Genomic DNA, 22,593 nt, shown 5'->3' with positions numbered 1-22,593 from the left:
AATTACAGTGTTAGAATGTATATCATATGTTCCTGCGGAATATAATCATAGTGTGAGAATATATGTCATATGTTACTGCAGAATGTAATTTCAGTGTGAGAATTATATGTTACAGCAGAATGTAATTTCATTGTTAGAATGTATATCATATGTTAGTGCAGAATATATAATATATATAATATGTTACTGCAGAATGAAATTAGAGAGTGAGAATGTATGTCATATGTTAGTGCATAATGAAATTAGAGAGTAAGAATGTATATAATATGTTACTGCAGAATGACATTAGAGAGTAAGAATGTATATCATATGTTACTGCTGAATGAAATTAGAGAGTAAGAATGTATATCTTATGTTACTGCGGAATGAAATTTCACTGTGAAATTGTATATCACATGTTCCTGCTGAATATAATTATAGTGTGAAAATGTATATCAAAATTTATTTATTATGTTACTGCAGAATGTAATTTCATTGTGAGAATGTATATGCTATGTTACAGCAGAATGTAATTATAGTGCGAGAGTGTATATCATATGTTATTGCAGAATGTAATTACAATGCGTGAATGTATAGCATATGTTACTGCAGAATGTAATAATAGTCAGACAATATATATCATATGATACTATAGAGTGTAATTATAGTGAAAGAAGGTATCTTATATATGACTGCAGAATGTAATTTTATTCAGAGAATGAGTAAATTATGTTAGTGCAGGATGTGGTTATAGCGGCAATGTAGAACATATGTTACTGCAGAGTGTAATGACAGTGAGAAAATGGATATCATTTGTTATTGCAGAATGTGATTATAGTAAGGGAAGATATGGCATATGTTACTGCAGAATGTAATTTTAGTCAAAGAATGTATAAATTCTGGTTCTGTAGAATGTAATGATAGTGAATTAATGTATATTATATGTTACTGCAGAATGTAATTGTACTGAGTTATAATGAGTAAGCCATATGGTTATATAATATATATCATATGGTGCTACACTGAGATAGTATATACCATCTCTTCCTGAAGAATGTAAATTACTTTTATGCGCCTAGTATACAAATTTTCAACGTATCTATCTTTCAAAAGATAATAATAATTACAGAAAATATCTGCAGTTGTACTATCCTGAAGTAATCTAAAGAAAAGCTTAAATCTGAGATATTTTTTGTTGCAAATATATAAAGATTAAGCACATGGGCCTGTACATTGTTAAAGATATGGTAGAAAATAGGTAAATTTAAATTTATGAGACATTAATGAGCGGTGCCATGAGAAAACCAACATAGTGGCTTTGCGACCAGCATGGATCCAGACCAGCCTGCGCATCCACGCAGTCTGGTCAGGATCCATGCTGTTCGCTAACAGTTTCTCTAATTCCAGTAGGCTTTGAAAGCGAACAGCATGGATCCTGACCAGACTGCGCGGATGCGCAGGCTGGTCTGGGTCCATGCTGGTCGCAAAGCCACTATGTTGGTTTTCTCATGGCACGGCTCATTTCGTTAAACAGTGCAAAGCAGAACCTTTGCTACAGGTGAAACTTTTCATTTACTACAATTATTGACCCTTGTTGTTTAAAGTACAAATCTTAAAAATCAATCTAGCAAAAGCTCAAGCACCCGTAGTTATCTTTTTGTTGGTTGAATGTTGTAATAAAATAATGCTTTGAAACTAGTTAACATCGGTTATGTAAAAAGGATTTCTTCCGAACATATCAATAGTAAAGATGCTATAGGCCTGTAGGTATATTTGCACAAATATGACTCCAAAATAATCAACCCCTCCCCTCCACACCTCCATCCCAACAACACGCTCAAACAAATACTCTCAATCTCTTTTCCTAAAGGGCTATTCTATATTTTGTTAATTACAAAAATAGATTACGTCAAATGAATTTACTACAAAATGAATTGTGTACAGCGAATACTTGCACCAAACACTTATTACATAAGAGTTTTACTTCCTTCTCAGAATGCGATCTACCTGACTCCATTGTAAACGGTGATTTTGCGATATCTAATGATAGTTTATCAGTAGTTTACACTTGCGAACTTGGATATTCTATGGATGGTGCAAATACACGTACATGTGACCATAATGGTAATGGCTGGACCGGAACTTCACCGCTGTGCTGTAAGTTGACGTTTGTTCTTGACCAGTCTTTATTCTCTTCCTGTAAATATTGTCAGTTTGTATTTTAAATTATGTTACATCTATTTTTCCATATTCTACATGTTTGTAAACATTCTATTGTTCCAAGAACTACAAAGAGGGTGAATATCTGTTATAGTTTGTGTTCTCACCACAGTAAGGAATGTTGACTTTTGTCATGTGTATTTTCTTGTCAAAATTCTCCTTACTTTAGCGTCATTTGCGCCCGCTGTTTTAGCGATTTACGTGGACATTCCTAGGTCTTTGCATTCTCAATCACAGTATGTACGACGTAAAAGTCTAAAAATATGAACAAGGGAACACGGTAAACCTCCGGTATGAAAGAATATGGTTTATGATTCCTTGTAAGTGTTGCCGCATCGAATCGTTTTGAAACTTGCTCAACTTTCACTTGTTTTCCGATCGTTCAATTTTGTATTTTAGACAAATGTGACGATTTGTCAGAGCATTACAATGGAACAGTTAACATCGCAACAGATGGCGACACGACAACAGCTACATTTGCTTGTGATTCTGGTTACACTATGTCTGGAAGTCCAGTAGTCCAGTGTACGCAAGATGGCACATGGGAATTTGAACAACCTACATGTAGTAAGTGAAATCATTATGTTGTATCAGTTGTATTTAATAATTAATTTGGATTTTGGTTTTCCCTGTTTTAGGAAGTGGACCGTTAATGACAATATTTTCTGTTCGATTACGCGATCTCCGCATGTGATTTCGTCATTATGTCTCCCCCAGGAGACATATTGTTTTTGCCCTGTCCGTCCGTCCGTCCTTCCGTCCATCCGTACGTCACACTTCATTTCCGAGCAATAACTGGAGAACCATTTGACCTAGAACCTTCAAACTTAATAGAGTTGTAGCGCTGCTAGAGTAGACGACCCCTATTGTTTTTGGGGTCACTCCGTCAAAGGTCAAGGTCACAGGGGCCTGAACATTGAAAACCATTTCCGATCAATAACTAGAGAACCACTTGACCCAGAATGTTGAAACTTCATATGATGATTGGCCATTAAGAGTAGATGACCCCTATTGTTTTTGGGGTCACTCCGTCAAAGGTCAAGGTCACAGGGGCCTGAACATTGAAAACCATTTCCGATCAATAACTAGAGAACCACTTGACCCAGAATGTTGAAACTTCATATGATGATTGGCCATGAAGAGTAGATGACCCCTATTGATTTTGGGGTCACTCCGTCAAAGGTCAAGGTCACAGGGGCCTGAACATTGAAAACCATTTCCGATCAATAACTAGAGAACCACTTGACCCAGAATGTTGCCGTCCGTCCGTCCGTCCGTACGTCACACTTCATTTCCGAGCAATAACTGGAGAACCATTTGACCTAGAACCTTCAAACTTAATAGGGTTTTAGCGCTGCTGGAGTAGACGACCCCTATTGTTTTTGGGGTCACTCCGTCAAAGGTCAAGGTCACAGGGGCCTGAACATTGAAAACCATTTCCGATCAATAACTAGAGAACCACTTGACCCAGAATGTTGAAACTTCATATGATGATTGGCCATGAAGAGTAGATGACCCCTATTGTTTTTGGGTTCTCTCCGTCAAAGGTCAAGGTCACAGGGGCCTGAACATTGAAAACCATTTCCGATCAATAACTAGAGAACCACTTGACCCAGAATGTTGAAACTTCATAGGATGATTGGCCATGAAGTAGATGACCCCCATTATTTTTGGGGTCACTCCGTCAAAGATCAAGGTCACAGGGGCCTGAACATTGAAAACCATTTCCGATCAATAACTAGAGAACCACTTGACCCAGAATGTTGAAACTTCATATGATGATTGGCCATGAAGAGTAGATGACTCCTATTGTTTTTGGGGTCACTCCGTCAAAGGTCAAGGTCACAGGGGCCTGAACATTGAAAACCATTTCCGATCAATAACTAGAAAACCACTTGACCCAGAATGTTGAAACTTCATATGATAATTGGCCATGAAGAGTAGATGACCCCTATTGATTTTGGGGTCACTCCGTCAAAGGTCAAGGTCACAGGGGCTTGAACATGGAAAACCATTTCCGATCAATAACTAGAGAACCACTTGACCCAGAATGTTGAAACTTCATAGGATGATTGTACATGCAAAGTAGATGACCCCTATCGATTTTGGGGTCACTCCATTAAAGGGCAAGGTCACAGGGGCCTGAGCATTGAAAACCATTTCCGGTCAGTAACTTGAGAACCACTTGACCCAGAATGTTGAAACTTAATAGGATGATTGGTCATGCAGAGTAGATGACCCTAACGATTTTGGGGTCACTCTGTGAAAGGTCAAGGTCACAGGGGCCTGAACATTGAAAACCATTTCCGGTCAGTAACTTGAGAATCACTTGACCCAGAATGATGAAACTTCATAGGATGATTGGTCATGCAGAGTAGATGACCCCGAACCATTATAGGGTCACTCTGTTAAAGGTCAAGGCCACAGGGGCCTGATGATGGAAAATCATCTCCAATCAATAACTTGAAAATCATTTTTTGGAAATAACTTGAGAACCACTTGACCTACAATGTTGAAACTTAATAGGATGATTGGACATGCAGAGTAGATGACCCCTATTTATTTTGAGGTCACTTGATCAAAGGTCAAGGTCACAGGAGCCTGAACAGTGACTTGAGAACCACGAGGCCAAGAGTGTTGAAATTTAGCGGGATGACTGGACTTGCCAAGTAGATGATCCCTATTGCAGTCAACCATCAGTGTCTCTTTGACTTTCGCTCCTGACCCCTATTGACTTCTTGCCTATAGGACTTTGCATTGGGGGAGACATGCGCTTTTTTACAAGAGCATTTTCTAGTTCTTTGGTTGTTATGAAAATTTTCTATTCTGACCGAGATTCCGTCATCGCACGCAATTTGCCGATTACCATTACGGATGCATTGTCTTAAGATATACACAGTGTGGAGGTAGTAATGTCTTTTGTCAATGAAATTGTTCTGTTATGACTTTGCCGCTGTTGCTGAGCGGTTTTCACCACTGTTTGTTTAAAATACCGACATGAAATATAGAATGCATTGATATGAGGAATAAATGTTTACTCAAAAGTTACAATACAACCTAAATTGTTTGATTTTATTTCACATAACTGTGTTGGTGTGACTTAAAACAAAACATACTAATGAACAAACCCAACACAAGAAACAAACTTATTCATACTAGCTGACAAATAGGTTACTCATATATATTGCATGTGATGTTCTTTTAAATGTGATTTCTATCTAACATGTGTCAGGATTTTGAGCGCTTTTCACTTCATTTTTTTTGTTGTTGTTTTTTCGGAACGTTGACATATTATTTTTAATAGCAAAATGTGAAGAGGTATTAGTACCGTCGAATGGTTCATTTCAATGGGTCACTGACAGTACATCGTCAGATGCAGTGTTTTCCTGCGATGAAGGGTATTCCCTTACCGGAAGTTTGAGCCTGTCCTGCTCTTCAGATGGCTCTGTGACCGGAACAGTTCCTACTTGTGGTACCATAGAGATTATTTCAATAGATTTTTTATATAATGATGAATATTCAAGTTTTATTAAAATTCAGTTACATTAAAACGGCTTATTTATTCACGCAAATACGTCAGTTCTGTTGAAGTGTATCTAAACACAATAAACGTTTAAAGAATATTCCTAAATTTCTGCAAACATTATGGATTAATTTGAAAGTCTGGATGATTTTTGCCAACCTTTTGCTATATTATCCTTATTTGTAGAAAAAGATCACAAAAGAATAACGGAGTGTTTCTATTTAATAGCTACAAAGGAGGACCGTGTGCAAAATGTCTAGGATTTTATTTTTAAAATGTTCAAATGTTATATATATGCATGAGCAGATAAGTTTTTTGTTTTAAAACATATTTTAGTAAGAAATCAATGTAATTTACCTTTCCCAAAGTTGCCTGCACGACGTTAGACATTCCTAACAACGGGGTGGTAACTATAGCTACAAATGGTAGCATGACGACAGCAACATATGAATGTGACGTCAACTACAGTCTGATTGGCAACGAAGTTATTACATGTATTGATGGTTCGTGGAACAATGCCCCTTCATATTGCGGTATAAGAATAATTTATAACTCACTACTCGTAAAACAGACATTGATACTTGTAAAGAATGTATATTTCAGTCTTTTCTGAGAAGTGGAACAATAGTATTGCTGCAACTAAAATCGAATGTCCCCACTCGACCTTAAGTGTGCCGATGCGACTGTAAAGCCAACACATTTTTCAATAAAAAAAACATCAAAGGTTCTCAGGACTGAGGCTCAAGAGTAACCCGTCAGCTTAAAAAGTGGGAGTAAATCTAGGGTTTGATCTTGAAAATAGAAGAAAAATGTATACTTCGTATCATTTAGATGAATAATACTTATTTACGACTTCTTTCTGTTCAGACATTGTCATCTCTTTTTTTAAGTTGTTGACTTTGTAATGTACATCTATCATCATACCATCATTGCTGAAATATAATTATATTAACGATTAAATGTATAAGACTGGAAAAAAGTCGTGACAGAAAATCTCATGTATTATTTACAGAATGCTCAGCGTTTTCAAAGCCTAGTGATGGTAACATAGTTGTCTCTGATGACGGAATGTCAGCCACATACTCTTGCGATCCAGGTTTTACTCTAAGTGGAGAAACAGAACAAACTTGTGGATCCCAAAGTTCAATTACGGCCTCGCAAACAGCACCTACATGCAGTGCGTATCTTCAGACAAACATGAACGAACTTGTTGTCCCTTACGTTGAAAAAAAAATAACTACAAAATATTCACAGATTTTTTTTCATTTATACAATCGCAAATTGATACATTGATCATATGTACCGCCTTAGTGTTATAGATTTGTTACGCTAGGTGAACAAGTTTAACTTACTCCAGTTTTATTGTTTTAAATGTTACAATTAAATTAAGCCGAGTGTACATTTATATACATGTTTAAAGCTTGATTCTTAATGCAGATCTGTATGTTTGACAATACAAATAGTGCCCTTCATTCTGTTTGTCTGATTGTCTATGCAAGAAAGTTCATGTTTTGTCGTCCTCTCCAAACTCTTATCCGAGGACAAATGTTATAAAACTGAGCTCGGAAACCAGTTCCAAATCTCAAGTATCTGACTGGTTAATTTTAAGCTAAAAGTTTAAATTAGCCAATGGTAGAGCTGCATTCTAAGAGTGAGCTCTAAATTCAGTTTTATAACCTTGGACACAGGAGCAGGTAATTCGAAGCCACTAATCATACTTTCAGATGCGTGCGATACTCTTGAGCTATCAGGTGTCTCGTACACTTTTGCAACTGATGGAACAACAACCTCGGCTACATTCAAGTGCGAGACAGGCTATACCATGATTGGAGAAGCAACAAGCGCATGTCGGAGTGACGGAACTTGGACAACTTCAGTCCCAACTTGCGGTACTTGTTTGAACTCGTGTTTCTGTAGTTTATATTCGCATATAAACAATTTAACACGCCAAATGTTTTATTCTTCAATAAAAAAAATCTCAAATCGTAACGATTATTTGATGCATGTTCTAGTACTGAACGCATTGGAAAAAAGGAAACTACGATTTTCATTTCTTGATAAAAAAAAATTCATGCTGACTGAAAATATAGACATTTTGAAAAATGTAGTTGAGCCAGTTCAATTTTTAATATTCTCATTTGACAAGGTAATTTACGAGTAGCAAGATCGTTATCTTTTTGTTTTGGATAGTCGTTCTTTTCAAAATCATGTATGGCCGTGTTTTATCGTAAATTGATTTACTTTTGTTTTTCAGAAACTTGTGAACCTCTAAGCCCTCCAACAGGAGGTACTATAAATCTCAGTTCAGACGGTTCAACAACTCTAGCGACCGTGGTTTGCGATTCAGGATATTCTTTGAACGGTGTTGTAAATATGACATGTAGGACGGACGGATCATGGAATTTTGGTACCGCTACATGTGGTAAGTTCTCTCTGAAATAGATTTTACAAGTAGTAACTGTACAGTGAAATCTGATCTATTTGCAACTCCATATATATTTTGCTATTTTTAAAAAAACTGCCTAGGGATTTTCCAGATGAAGAATGATTCATTCAACCTTGCACCGGTTTAAACTTTGTAGCAAAATGGATTTAGAATGTGTTACAATCCGCTAGAGTTGTGGTATTTGCAAAATCAATATTAATGTACTTCAACGTTTCATGACCTTGTACTAGAACAACATAATTGTTGTTCTTGCAAACCCGACAGGAAATATATGAAACAAAAAGAACTTATTTTGTTACAATGTATTGACAGTAAAGTGCCCTGACCTTGAAACACCTGACTCAGGCAACTTGACTTTATCAACCGACGGAACGGTAACTAATGCAATATTTGACTGTATGGATGGTTACTACATTGATGGTCAAACTATTCTCACATGTGGAACTGATGGTACATGGAGTGGAGAATCACCATCTTGTCGTAAGTAGGAAATAGTTGATACCGTAGAAATTGAACTGTGTCAAGATTTTCAGTACTAAGGTTGAGTACATCTGTGTGATTTCTATCTATTGTATAATCCGAACATAGCAGTATGTAATCAATATACGATAAAAAGTGTTGCTTTGGTAAAGTTTTCTGTCAAAACAAGCTAAAGTATATGTCTTTTTGCCAATCTGGTAAAAACAATGTTGCTTTTAGCCAGTTTAAATATACTACTCATAAACACTGACAGAATTATCAGATTTCGGGTGTTGAGACAGTTCGCCAAAGTGTTATAAAACCTTTTACCCATGAGATAATGTTTTCGAAGATACGTATCTTGTATTATATTCATTACATGACTCCTTAATTCAACAGTCCATAGTTTCTGCTATATGACCAGACTAATATAAAACGCTTTTGCTCGGCTAAAGTCAATGCTTTTTGATGTCATTGTAATAAAACACATGTAGGTCAATAGTCAAAACTGTTTCCCTATGTCCGAAGGAGGACATCACACAATTGTTTTGACCGTAAACCGGCAATTCATTCGATACACATTTATTGAATGGTTCTAATTTGTTAACTACTGGCAATGTAATTTCAGTTTGCGAGCCGCCGGATTCTGTACTGAATGGTTTGTACACGATATCAAACGATGGTATGACAATAATGTATGAATGTAATCTCGGATATTCCATGGACGGCACAAATACACGTGTATGTGGTAGTAATGGTAATGGATGGAGTCTACAAACACCTACTTGCTGTAAGTAATATTATTTCACAGACACCTTTTCGCGACTGAAAATCTGGCAGGATAACATAGTAGGTAGTAGTATTCACGACTTTAATTCGGGTAGTTATGCAGATTCAAATCCTTAGCGTAATGAATGTTGTCTTTGAACAGCGCATGTCCTATGTTCTGATTTACAAGGTTCAGATAAGGCGTCAATATCCAAGCACCATAGTAACGTTTAGACGTTATTCCACGGGAATGCATTGTTTATTTTCTTTCCAATATGATTTGAAAACGTGGTGATGGAATGAAAATTATGACAAACATCATCAATTCGGGTCATATGGCTATTTGATATTATTAATAATCATTGATGAGAATATATGACGCCCGACTTCCTTATTTTTTCATCTGACAAAAAATAGAGCCATATTTGCGATTGAATGTTTTTCACTGAGTTATGGTACTTTCATTTTAAAATCTACATAGCGCCATTTATAATTTTCATTTCTGTTTCTTCGTAATAAGTTAAAATTTACTGCCATGCTCTGTATCCAAAGAAAAAACAACAGCATTTGAAGATAATAGACATCGAGAAACATGTTTGTTTGTTTGTTTGTTTGGTTGGTTTTTCTTCAAAACAACACCCATCTATTTCCATATATCATTTCCAATAACACGTGTATGTTAATTTGAAATATACGACAGCCTCTTCTTTGATAGTGCTTCAAGATTTGCAAAGTTAAAATTATTGAACAATTTTCAACATATTTTTTTTAAATGGAAAATAATTCTCACGTATTTGTATCAAATTGCAGTTGAATGCGGAGATCTACTTGAGCAAACAAATGGAAGTGTTACTTTAAACAGTGACGGTGTGTCTACATTTGCAACATTCGCGTGCGATACCGGTTATTCCATGTCTGGATCATCAATCATCCAGTGTCAGCCTGATGGGTCTTGGAATGTTGGACAAGCTTCTTGTGGTAAATACATCTTTAAGATTGTTTATTTGATGCACTTATCATCATAAAGAAAACTCTGATTTTATTAATTATAAAAGTAATTTGTGTTATTTTATATGTGTATTTCATATTTTCCTTCCTTAAAGTTCAAGTGTCCTGCTTTGGTTGCACATATATTTATAAATTGGTTCATACAAATGCAGTTTTAACTGAAACATTTTCCTGTCTCATCGCTTTGGCGTTTATGTACTTCTGATGTTATGTTCCTGATTATAGAATATGGTTTTTGTTCGTATATTTCTATAATGTGTGAGAGTTTTATAGTGTCTGTGTTTCTGAACACATGTAGTCATTGTCTGATTTTCAGTGAAGTGTTCAGATATTGAACAGCCTCAAAACGGAACTTTGGTCTTGCAATCTAATGGGACAACAACATCAACACAATATTCCTGTGATGTGGGGTTTACTTTAAGTGGATCGTCAGAGGTCACGTGTTCTGCAGATGGCACTTGGACTGACCAAACGCCATCTTGTGGTATGGGCATCAATTCTAAACTATTTTGTCAGTCATTTGTTATTGATGCATTGATGTTGGAACTGGTCGTATATTTGTTGTAATTAAATTCGACAGATTTATAAAGAAAACTCGACTTTAAGATGAAAATAGAACAAACATTTACAGAGTATTTTAATGTAAAGTAAAAGTTGCATGCGAACATTGCATAAAACATTTCGAAGTATTGTTTATCACTGAGTTTATTTAAACAATGTAGCTAACATTACGCTTAACTTTAGCAACCTAAACAATTATCAAGGACTCTAGTTTTCACTATATGTCATTTTATTACCGTTTTGGTCTCATGGCCTTTGTCAAAATGATAAAATTTCAAGTAAAATTAGGCCGGAACGTTAATGAAATAAGATAGTGTAAAAACTAGAGTCTAAGAACATTCGATATCCCTTTGGATAAAATAGTTTCTATATAGATCTATTTATCTTTCAGTTTGCAAGAAAATAGATATTTGAATGCAATTTAAAGTTGTATCTATAAGATATTTATTTCAGTGTCTTGTCCGTCTCTGGTGGATTTGGAAAACGGACAGGTCGCCATATCAACAGATGGTAGTGTAACCATGGCGTCATTCACTTGTGATCAAGATTACAGTTTATATGGAAGTAGTATATTAGCGTGTACATCAAGTGGGCTATGGAATGAATCGTCTCCAGAATGTGGTATAATATTAGCAGATATGAATTATTACGAAATGATAGTCAACTCTTGTGTTAGGAAACTGACAGTGTATTTTTTCTTTTCTCATGAGGAGAGGACGGTGTTAACGTACATATATATGTTTTAAGCTTTCATCTAAATGTAAGTATAATATAATCCATAAGACCAAGTGTATATATATATTTATGTACTTATATATGGAAATGTGTTTACTTTGGTAGGTTCAAAACAAGTTTTTTAGAATTTCAGAATATTTTTATTGGTTAATATATCTCATCAGTGCAAACGTTAAGTTTTATATACTAAATATATTGCCCTTCAGTGTGTTCAACATTTATCCAACCTGATAATGGTGACTTAGTGATATCTGAAAATGGAACAAAAGCAACATATTCCTGCGCTGCTGGCTTTACCTTGTCTGGTGACCTTGAACAAACTTGTGGCGGACAAAGCAGTTCTGGTGGTGCATTAGAGGCATCAACTTGCAGTGAGTAAAAGATAGTTACAGATACATGCGTAAAAGAAAATTCAAATTGTACGAGGGTTCACGTTGAACCATGATTAAATTGCAATCTTACTAGAAACTATATTTGATACGTATATTTGAAATATTTTCTTCGAGTACTAGTATTGTGATCTTTCTTTACAGAAGAACATTTCCATACTAAAACGGTCATTTTTACTAGCTCCAAGCATTTTCATCTATTAATCAATCTTAAATCCATTAGCAATTAGTTTAACCCTTGTCAAACAAAACAAAAAGTTGGCCTCCACGGCCGAGTATCTGAGGTCGCTGGTCTTCACCGCTGTGTGTTCGAAACGTCACAAGGAGTGTAGAATGCCTCGTCGAAGGTCGTCGGTTCTCATAGGTGTCAGCTTCTGCCTAAAATAATTTTCGAATGGGCACCTAGGGGCTTCATCCACCATCAAAAGCTGAAAAGTCGTCATATGACCTATAATACTGTCGGTTTGACCTTAATCTCAACAAAAAACAACAAACAAACAAGAACACATTAAAGCATAGAAATATCATTTTAGAAGAATTAAAATAGCTTTAATATCCAAATGTGTAAGAATGTTTATGTTTTTTCTTTCCTAAGCTACATGCGATCCCTTATCTACATCACCGGGAGCAACATTCGAACTGTCAACTGACGGAAGTGAAACTGTGGCAATATACCAGTGTCAGGCTGGCTATAGCATGATTGGCACCAGTAACCTAACATGCCGGACAGATGGAACATGGGATGTTTCACCGCCAGGGTGCGGTAAGTCATAAGCTGTTTTATCAGTTGCTCATCAATTAGAAATATTCTAAGACAAGGTTTTTCATCCGTAGTTCATTTACAATTGTAATTACATTTCCATTATTTTTTACTTAAAAATAGAAAGCAAAACTACAGTGTTAACAATACCGTGTACCGATCTATGAAAATGGGTTTCTACTAAAAGAATTGGTGTAGTAGCCAACTATCATTTTACATTACAGAAACCTGTGAAACACTTCCTTCTGTTGTTGGTGGAGATGTTGAGATCTCTACTGATGGCGAACAAACACAAGCGGTTTTCGCATGTGACTTGGGTTTTACACTTTCTGGTCAAACAACATTATCTTGCAGAACGGACGGAACATGGGACTTCACTCAACCCGAGTGCGGTAACTGTCAACCAGTTTTTAAAATGTCAAATTTATTCTTACTGCAATCTCCGAATGCATTTTGAATATTCTTAAAATTAATTTTGATAATACTGCCTGTTATGCCAACTCTTAAGGTAATGAACCAGTATTGACACTCGAAAATTTCCATGTGGCTTTTCGTGAAAACCGGGAAATATGTGGTGGTCAATGTGCTTACTCCATTAAACTTTCCTTTACCTCTTTGGTATATCGAATTTTTTCATGTAAAGTTTGTGAAAGGTCAATGGTTTTAGCCAGGTATTTCCTATGACCGCAAAGGCACCTGTGGTCTTGTATCACCAATGAATACTAGAGTGTTGCCATAATTATGACGTAAATAAATTGTTTTGATAAAAAGATTCAAAAAACAAAAAGACACAAAATGTTTATTTTGATTAATGTCATAATTCGTTATAGTAGAATAGAAATAATCATAAATTGAGTTTAGAGAAAATTTAGCTTGCAAGCTGCAAATCTTTCTGACATGTAACTAAAATGTAGGACAATATACAACTTTCAACCCAATTAACAGTGAGTTGTCCCGCTCTTGCGGATCCAGCCAATGGACAAGTCAACCAATCAACAACAGGTCAGGTTTCAGTTGCCAAATTCAGCTGTGTGGACGGTTACTATCTAGACGGGAACGAAATACTTACTTGTTTAGAAAGTGGAACATGGGATAACGTTTCCCCGACTTGCAGTACGTCATTTGTTATTTACACCAAGTTACCAACGTTATTATGTATATGTACATATTGCTTTAAGCAATTAAAGTTATATAACTGTTGGTTCTTTCTTGTTTTTGTTTATTTCAAACGCAGCGACGAGTTCACTATTGTATTTTTATAAACAAAAGTTCTTACCATGACTTTTGCCAAAACAGAGTACATTGTGAAAATTACCTTTTGTATGCAGTAGTTCAAGTGCTAGTCTATGAAATATTTACACGTAAATAAAACAGAATTAACAATTAAGTGTAATTCAATATTCGACATACGTTATTGCAAATATTTGATTTTCACTTTAAATACTCTATTAATTCTCAAATGTCATACAGATAATAATGTTTACAAAAAGGCATTCATACTTTTTCAAACTTTAAATTTATATTATCTACTAGAATTCGGGTTTTTGTATCTTATCTTATATTCTTTTGCAGTTTGTGACCCTCCAGAAGACTTAATGAATGGTGCATACATACTTTCAAACGACGGAATGAGTGTAACGTACACTTGTGACGTCAACTATACTCTGAATGGTACAACAATACGAACATGTAGCAACAATGGTAATGGATGGGATGGAGTTACTCCAACATGTTGTAAGCATGTCTACTTCATTGTCTACCTTTGGTTTAATTTATATATCTAGGAGGTCATTTTCTGTGTTGCAGTTACATTGCATATCTTGAACTTTGTTTTCTTCTTCGGCCTTTGTTTTAATGATGGCTCGACTAATTGAAGTATAGATAAAGCAATTGTAAGCACCTATTTGTCAGCGTCAGTGTCCCCATTTTATAAATTCTAGAATAAATACTGGTATCTCAGTATCCATTATAATTTTGGAATGGATTTTAACTTCACACACGTGTTCCGTGTGACAATCTGACGTACAAGCACAGGTCCTATACTCTGGTTTTGCAGAGCGATTCTTCTTTTGTGGCTGTAAAATGTTTGGTTTTCGATCATTTAATTTTTTAAGCGACAAGTGTTATATGTAGTCGAACTATCTACAGACAGTTTTTGCTGAAAAACATGTTTTAAATTATTGCTGTATGTGGTTTAACACCGAGTCATTGATTTTTCATTCTAGATAATACAGTAACTAATGAATTACATTGTTCAGTCATGTGTTACAAAGTAAACATGGTAACTGTAGATTCAAAATATTATATTTACAGACAAGTGTGACGATCTATCGGAACATGAAAACGGAACCATCAGCACAGAAACTGATGGTGTCTCTACGTCAACGACTTTCACTTGTGCTGAAGGGCACTCATTATCTGGTTCCTCTGTACTGCAATGTCTACCAGATGGGACATGGGACGCGGGACAACCTTCTTGCAGTAACACATTTTCTTCTTTCTAATTAGGATTATGTTAAACTTTAATTGTTTAATGCGCCCTGTATTCACAGCTTGTTATATTTGCCTGTAATTAGTTACGACAGTGTTCAAACCTTATTCTGTGTTGACAATCTCTTTATTTCTTCATGGGATTCTACATGGTTAACAATGTGTACTGAAGTATATGGATTTAGGATTAATTATGATCAGTCTAAAAGCTAACGTAGACTCACCGTGCACACAAGATGCAACCAGAGTCATTCGCGACAAATCAAGACACAACTGAATAGAAACCTGAAAGACTGGAATGGAACATAATTAAAGTCTTGTTACTTTATACTCCTATCCACGAGAAGGACCTCTGGTCAAGTGTATAAGGACCCTGAATTGAATTATTAGCGCCTCACTCTGTGGGTTTGAGTCACGCTTTTGGCGACATTCACAAAGCCTTTTCGGCTATTTTACCAGCAGTCATTGGTTCTAGCCAGTTGCACACCTGTGCCTGAGATAATGCCAGGAAAGGCGTTTAGGGAATTTAAAAAAAAAATCGAAGAACAATTCTCTAAAGCTGTTTACCATGTAACTCAATACTAATTTCGATTCCTTCCACCATTTGTGACACCTTTGTTTTATATTTTAGAAAAATGTGAAGATATAGAAACACCAAATAATGGATCGTTGACCTTCACTTCTAATGGTACAAGTACACTTGCGGAATATTCCTGTGACGTAGGATTTAGTGTGAGTGGATCTGTTGAAATGTACTGTGCAGCAGACGGCACTTGGACTGGAGATATTCCATCCTGTGGTTAGTGTTTTCTTATAAAAAAATGTTAGATTTCAAGGCAGTAGCAACCTTGTGAATACTGTACTTCTTGTTTTAATCGCATTGCGTGCATTTTCAATGTCTTTCTCAGTTTCAAATCTAAGTATGGTGTTTGCTCAATATTTGTGTTAGCTCCTCCAGTATGGCGTTTCTTCAGTATGTTTACTTCCTCACTTCATGTATAAGTAACTATTTCGTTTACATTGACTACTTAGTTTTATTAAAATAACTAGCTACGTGTTTTTCTAGTTTTAAAAGGTAAAATTGAAAACATACAAGTTTATACAGTTTTTATGTTAGGAACAAAAGTAAGTGTCAAGGAAACAGTATAGTATATGACAATGCCCTTGATCTATACATATTACAGTTTAACCAAAACTGAAAAATGACTAGGCGCCTTCTGTATTTCCATATATATCTATATGAGAGTGTATCTGTGGGAGTGGTTAAGGTCATTGACTTCAAGTCACTTGCTCTTCCCCACGGTAGGTTCGAAAACCCGCTTGGGTTGTTGGTCTTTCATGTGAGGAAGTCAGCTAGCAGGTTTACAGTGGACGGTTCTATCCATATAACCGCCACTGTCTGAAATAATGCACGCGGGAGAATTACAGGTCTTCCTCCACCTCCTAGGCAGAAAAGTCGCTATGACCTATAACTGCGCAGATGTGACGTAAAAGTAAAAACAAATACTTACGCCTATATACTATATGAAATTGTTTAACTATTTTGGTGTTTCCATTAAATTTTGACCATTTTAGACTGTTCAAAGAATTAAACGTATTCTCATTTTGTAAGAATAACCAGTTTTGGTTTTTATTATTTTAATAACTAATTTTTAATTGAAACATTTGATTAAGTTAGTTATTTATATCATGTTATAGTTTCCTGTCCAATGATTGAAACCCTAGAATATGGAGATGTTACTGTGACCAGCAATGGTAGTGTAACGATAGCAACATATAGTTGTGTCCAAGACTACAGTTTACTTGGAGATGCAGTTCGTACATGTACTTCTTCTGGAGCCTGGGAAAGCACCACACCAACTTGTGGTGCGTTTTGTATTCGTGTGTTCGATTATTGAAAACGAAGCTTTTGTATGAATACATGTACTATTGGCTGGTCCATATTCATTAAGTAATATTGATTAAAATGAATTAATGTTTATGCTTGCTCGTTTACATAAGAAGAGAATGGAATTTATCTAAAATTACATGTATATACTTTTCCTTACATCTGTGCAGGTGCAGATAATTATCTCGATTTACTAAAAGACACAAAAAATGTTTATGTAAGGAAATGATACCACCATGTTTCTTTTTAGACGTTATAACTTATTTATGTATTTATATATGAAATAAATATCGAAGCCAGGGTCAAATTACCCAATATTGGCAATATTTATTAACGCATTACCATTTGATATTTTAGTGTGTTCAACATTTGTTGAGCCAAGTGACGGAGATATTGTGATATCTGAGAACGGGACACAGGCGACATATTCTTGCGGAACGGGTTTCACGCTCTCTGGAGATGTACACCAAACTTGCGGTGTTGTTACTAGCGTTGGAGATACAGTTCTGACACCACCAACATGCAGTATGTCTTAAAAAACGTTTTTAGTAATCAAACTGATCATGGGTAAAATGATATGTTTAATGTGTATGCTTCTTCTTCTTCTTACGCCTTACACTGTCAGATCAGCAGCCTCGATGAAACTTGTGGTTCGTCGCAGATCCTCAATGCCTCCATACAGTTTCTGGTGGATCGAGATATCTATCGGCCAAGTCGCAGCTTGCTCCTGGTCATGTCTTTTACATTAAATCATCTGGAGTACATTCACCGTGGTCTGATCTTCCTCACCACATGGACAGGCTGGTGATGGTGCCAGTTTGTATTTCTTGTACATGTGAGCATTGAGCTTGTGCCCTGAGCGAAGCCTGACAAGTATCACTTGTTCCATCCGATCAAGATGTGTATACTGAAACGATTATTGTCTTAGTATGATTAAGATGTCATGTATATAGGATAAATATCATTTTTCCAAACATTAGAGCTCACAAACTATTTTTTCCTGTTTTTGTAGTTATGTGTGAATCAATTTCTACTTCAACGGGAGTGACATTTGAATTGTCTACAGATGGTAGTCAGACCATAGCAACATTTCAGTGTCCGACTGGCTATACCATGGTTGGCACTAGTAATCTCACATGTCGTACGGATGGGTCATGGGATATATCACCACCAACTTGTGGTAAATACAGTTATTGCATTCCAGCATTGTTGGTCGTATCTTAAAAAAATATCACCATTATTTTGAAAAGTGATGATACTGTGTATTTTGATATATTTTAAGTTCTCGGTTGACGGTGAAGATCCTTAGGTGGCTTTCCAGCTAAATCAAGAGGCCTTAAGTACTTCTTTGTGCGTTACTTCTGGCAAGCCATTGCCCTTTGGAAGAGACCCACTGTCATTAAAAAAACAGCGACATGGCTTGCGTGTAAATTATAAATGTATTTATAGTTACATTTATATTAAGTTGATTTTTCATATTTAGAAACCTGTGCCACACTAGCTACAGTTTCTGATGGGAGTGTTTCTTTCGTCACTGATGGTGAACAAACACAAGCGGTGTTTACATGTGACCCGGGATCTACGCTTTCTGGACCTTCTACGCTGTCTTGTAGGACGGATGGTACATGGGACATTGCACAACCTGACTGTGGTAATTATATGCCCTTCAGTTATTGTAATACGTTATATTGTAATTGTCAAATATTGTCAATTTTATTTCGAGAGAAGGAAAAATGTGATGGCTGAAAACCTGTTGAAGTATTAAACTGGTGACCAAGGAGGAGCAACTTGTATCTGCTAACTCGTTTTCGCATCCGAACCTTACTGAATGTTGAGAGGCAAAACATACAGTATGCTTCTTTTAATGACATCCCCATCCGTCTTGTTGAGTAACCGGGAAACATAGTGTTTGAACTGTCCATTCGTCCAGCAATCCGTCAGTCCGTCACACTTAGTTTTTTGTTTTGAACTCCTCTACAGTTTCCTTCCATTTAAAATGAAACTTGGTATATATCAATAAAATGAAGTGGAAGTTATACTTCCGAAATATTGTCCCTTCATTTATCATTCTGTTAAATATTTTCAGGGGCATGAGTCGTAAAATGTTGACATCATTCTTGTTACTGTAATAAACTTAAACACATGTTTGTTTTCATTTCAGTGACTTGCCCATCATTAAATGACCCAGTGAACGGGCAGGTGAACGTGTCAACGAGTGGCCAGGTATCGGTTGCGCAGTTTATCTGCGCAGACGGATATTATATATTCGGAAATGATACATTGACTTGCTTGGAAAGTGGATTATGGAACCATGATTCTCCAACCTGCAGTAAGACATTTGTGTTGTCTCGAATTCCTAAACTTTACCATTCTTTCTCTTCAAGAGCGTATAAGTTATAGTTGGCAGGAAAGCTTTGGGGAGATTTTGATTGGGTTTGATTCTGGTTTTACTGCGCACCAACACATACTGGTTATATAACGCCAAGCATGACTAAACATTATGGTTTTGCATCTCATTTACTTAAACAAAAGATGAAGTATGGAATCAAAACTTTTATACCTACTAGAATCACATGGGTACAGCATAACCTCTTGCTTAGACCCTATTAGTCGCCTCTTACGATCATACAAGGGTAACACAGTGTTTTTTTTTCGTTTTTTTACATAAACAAGTTGTCCCATAGACACATGGGAATGGTTGTGTACATCTTTTGTCAATCGCCAGATAAACACAGAAATCAAAAACAATTCACGGTCTGTTTGATCGGAAAACGTAGAATAAAGCCTGGATTCGGCGTACGGAAATGGAAATCATTTTATGAATTAATGGCAACCTGTGAGTAAATCTATTTCATTGGCACTGTAGAAAACAAATCGATCCGAACGTGCAGCACTACCTTAATTAAGACAGTGCTGTATCTCAACTTCAAACTAAGCAACCCTGATACTAACACATTACACAATGTAACCAATTCTTATTTCACTCGAATCATTAAGCTAAACTGTTGTTGTTAATGTTCTTTTTGCGATTTTATTACTTAAGAGCCTTCTGTTCAGGGTGGAAATTACGTTTAGCCCAGATAGTTAGTTTTCTTCAAAGTTCTGTAAACGGTTTCGATTGATTGAACAATCTCAAGCGACATCTACTCATAAACAATTTGTCCGATTTTGAAGAAATTTCACAGAAATGCTTGGTGCGTTCATCCACCATGATTGTTCATGTTACATGTACTTTTATTCGTAAAAACACGCCGTCCAGATCTTAAGGTAGAAAAGTCTTTAAACACAATCTCATCCTAAATCTCAGTATAAATATGTTGTTGTTGACCCTCTACTAAAAACGTTAAAGCCATCTCCATTTGCCAAATAAACATTAAAGCCGCGTCATGTCTGTTTTTTCCCAACATGTAAAACTTAAATTTCCAAAGTATTTTCGCAGCTATGTTCCTTGTTATACATGTTTGAACTGTGAAAATCTGATGCACATTATAGAGCCATCATAGTTCTCGTGTCACAATAAACATTACATTGTTTATGTTAATCATTTTGTTATTTTAGGGTGTATTTCTCCACCAAGCTTGCCAAATGGGACATTGCTAATATCTGATGATGGCGAAAGCGCATTCTACACATGTGTGACGGGGTTCAGTCTAAATGGCGATAATGAAAGAACTTGCAAATTAGATGGAACCGGATGGAATGGAACTCAACCAGTTTGCGGTTAATATATATTCAATTTAAATTCTTTCTTTTAAAGGATCGAGTTTGTAAATAAAACTACAAGATTTTGAAATGGACGACATGATCACGGTTTTCATGTCAGAAGATTACTTAAATTCATTTTCTTACTACACTGGGATTTCTTGCACACCGGACCGGCGTTTCCGGTGATTTTACCCAAATCCATCTGGCACCCTCCATGCCAGATGACTCTCGTGCTATTAATGACAACTAGTGGTTCATGTACTGATAATATATTGTTTATGTAAAAATACGAAAAAAGCAGGTACCTTGATAGTTTCTCTCCGATTCTTGTAGTATATTTCTCGATTCAAAATACGTTAGTTTACCGTAAGAACATAACGTTACGCTACAAACGAAAAAACTAAAATGGAACTTTGTTATTGTGCGTAACGCAAAACTTCATGACGTCACTTCTGCTTACGGACGTTAATTTTCCGCGCTCTACTATAAGAAAGAGTGCTACAAAGAAAGTATTTCTACCTGTTATTTGTAAAATACGGTATGCAAGAAAAAAAATCTGCCAGAATAAAATGCTAACATGTATACGATATGCAAGAAAAAATATCAGTCATGACAGATATTATTATTCTGGTGATTTCACCGGTGCTGGAAAACTCCATCTTACACCCCGGGACTCTCGTGCCGTAAATGGCGTATAACGAAACTTTATCACATGTTTGACGTCGCGGGAGTGTAATAAAGCCATTAAATAAAAATGATAATACACTAGTGTAATAAAGCTTTGACGTTGACGTCATTTATAGTATAGGAGACGTTGATCAAATTGGCTTGTTTATATACTAAAAGAAAGTCGAATTTTTAATGTTTCGACAAGAAAGGCTAACATGTGATAAAACGAATATTACATTTGTGTCTTTCCACATTTATTTAACTCGTTGAATAAAATTAATAGCGAGCTCGATGACATGGTGACACTAAATGTAGACATTTTTTTTTCAAGCGATAGGTTCTCTGAATTCTTGGATAGGAATATGTTTTTGACAATAATGATGTAATATTCTAGATAATCGATTCTTGAGCTCGCTTTGAAGCTTTGCTTAGTTCATATTAAAATGCTCGGCAAGCTGCTTTTAATTTTATTCAAACGTTTAATAATTCATATGAAAACACTCTGTAGTATCCTCTTTTGTACTCTGTAACATGATTTGTGTAGAAAAAATGTTTTACGTAAACGGATAAAAATCAATACTATGTTTCCTTTGTTCTATACATATTCGATTCAAAAAAAACGTCATTTACGGAAATACTAACGTTTCACTGCAGATGATGAACAAACCAGAACTATACGTTTTCCGTCTTTTAACGGTATGCGTATTCGTTAGACGTAAGTTCCCGCGCTTTGTTGATACGCCACTTTAAGAAAAAAGTGCTATAAAAAGTCATTTGTTTGAATTTATTTTTACTATTATTTGTTGAATATGGCATGCAAGAAAAAGATTCAATCACTGGTGGTAGGTCCAGATGGAAATATCCGGCTCTCGGGTAACTGTTTAAGCGGTAACTCGGCAGGAGCCTCGTTACCGCCGTAAACAGCTACCCTCGAGCCGGATATTCCCATCTGCACCTACCACCAGTGAAAGAATCTTATATTACATTATAACT

At 35.9% G+C, this 22,593-nt stretch overlaps 1 protein-coding gene across 1 annotated transcript in view; it reads left to right on the top strand.

Annotated features, from left to right (window-relative positions):
- The window catches only part of LOC123558342 (CUB and sushi domain-containing protein 3-like), a 76,360-nt gene that overhangs the window by 36,960 nt on the left and 16,807 nt on the right, over nt 1–22,593 (top strand). Inside the window, exons 52-76 of the mRNA XM_053543317.1 lie at nt 1,975–2,136; nt 2,599–2,766; nt 5,504–5,671; nt 6,091–6,255; nt 6,735–6,899; nt 7,447–7,611; nt 7,977–8,144; nt 8,481–8,648; nt 9,256–9,417; nt 10,206–10,373; nt 10,720–10,887; nt 11,418–11,585; nt 11,906–12,070; nt 12,684–12,851; nt 13,073–13,240; nt 13,794–13,961; nt 14,421–14,582; nt 15,162–15,329; nt 15,970–16,137; nt 17,037–17,204; nt 17,584–17,751; nt 18,239–18,406; nt 18,710–18,877; nt 19,388–19,555; nt 20,785–20,946. Of these exons, the coding sequence (XP_053399292.1) occupies nt 1,975–2,136; nt 2,599–2,766; nt 5,504–5,671; nt 6,091–6,255; nt 6,735–6,899; nt 7,447–7,611; nt 7,977–8,144; nt 8,481–8,648; nt 9,256–9,417; nt 10,206–10,373; nt 10,720–10,887; nt 11,418–11,585; nt 11,906–12,070; nt 12,684–12,851; nt 13,073–13,240; nt 13,794–13,961; nt 14,421–14,582; nt 15,162–15,329; nt 15,970–16,137; nt 17,037–17,204; nt 17,584–17,751; nt 18,239–18,406; nt 18,710–18,877; nt 19,388–19,555; nt 20,785–20,946 (4,164 nt within the window). The remainder of the gene's footprint in view (nt 1–1,974; nt 2,137–2,598; nt 2,767–5,503; nt 5,672–6,090; nt 6,256–6,734; nt 6,900–7,446; nt 7,612–7,976; nt 8,145–8,480; nt 8,649–9,255; nt 9,418–10,205; nt 10,374–10,719; nt 10,888–11,417; nt 11,586–11,905; nt 12,071–12,683; nt 12,852–13,072; nt 13,241–13,793; nt 13,962–14,420; nt 14,583–15,161; nt 15,330–15,969; nt 16,138–17,036; nt 17,205–17,583; nt 17,752–18,238; nt 18,407–18,709; nt 18,878–19,387; nt 19,556–20,784; nt 20,947–22,593) is intronic.

The sequence above is a fragment of the Mercenaria mercenaria genome, chromosome 5, assembly GCF_021730395.1.
Source record: "Mercenaria mercenaria strain notata chromosome 5, MADL_Memer_1, whole genome shotgun sequence".
Taxonomy (NCBI): domain Eukaryota; kingdom Metazoa; phylum Mollusca; class Bivalvia; order Venerida; family Veneridae; genus Mercenaria; species Mercenaria mercenaria.
Note: the sequence above shows the minus strand (reverse complement) of the source record. Positions and strands in the feature narration are given on the sequence as shown.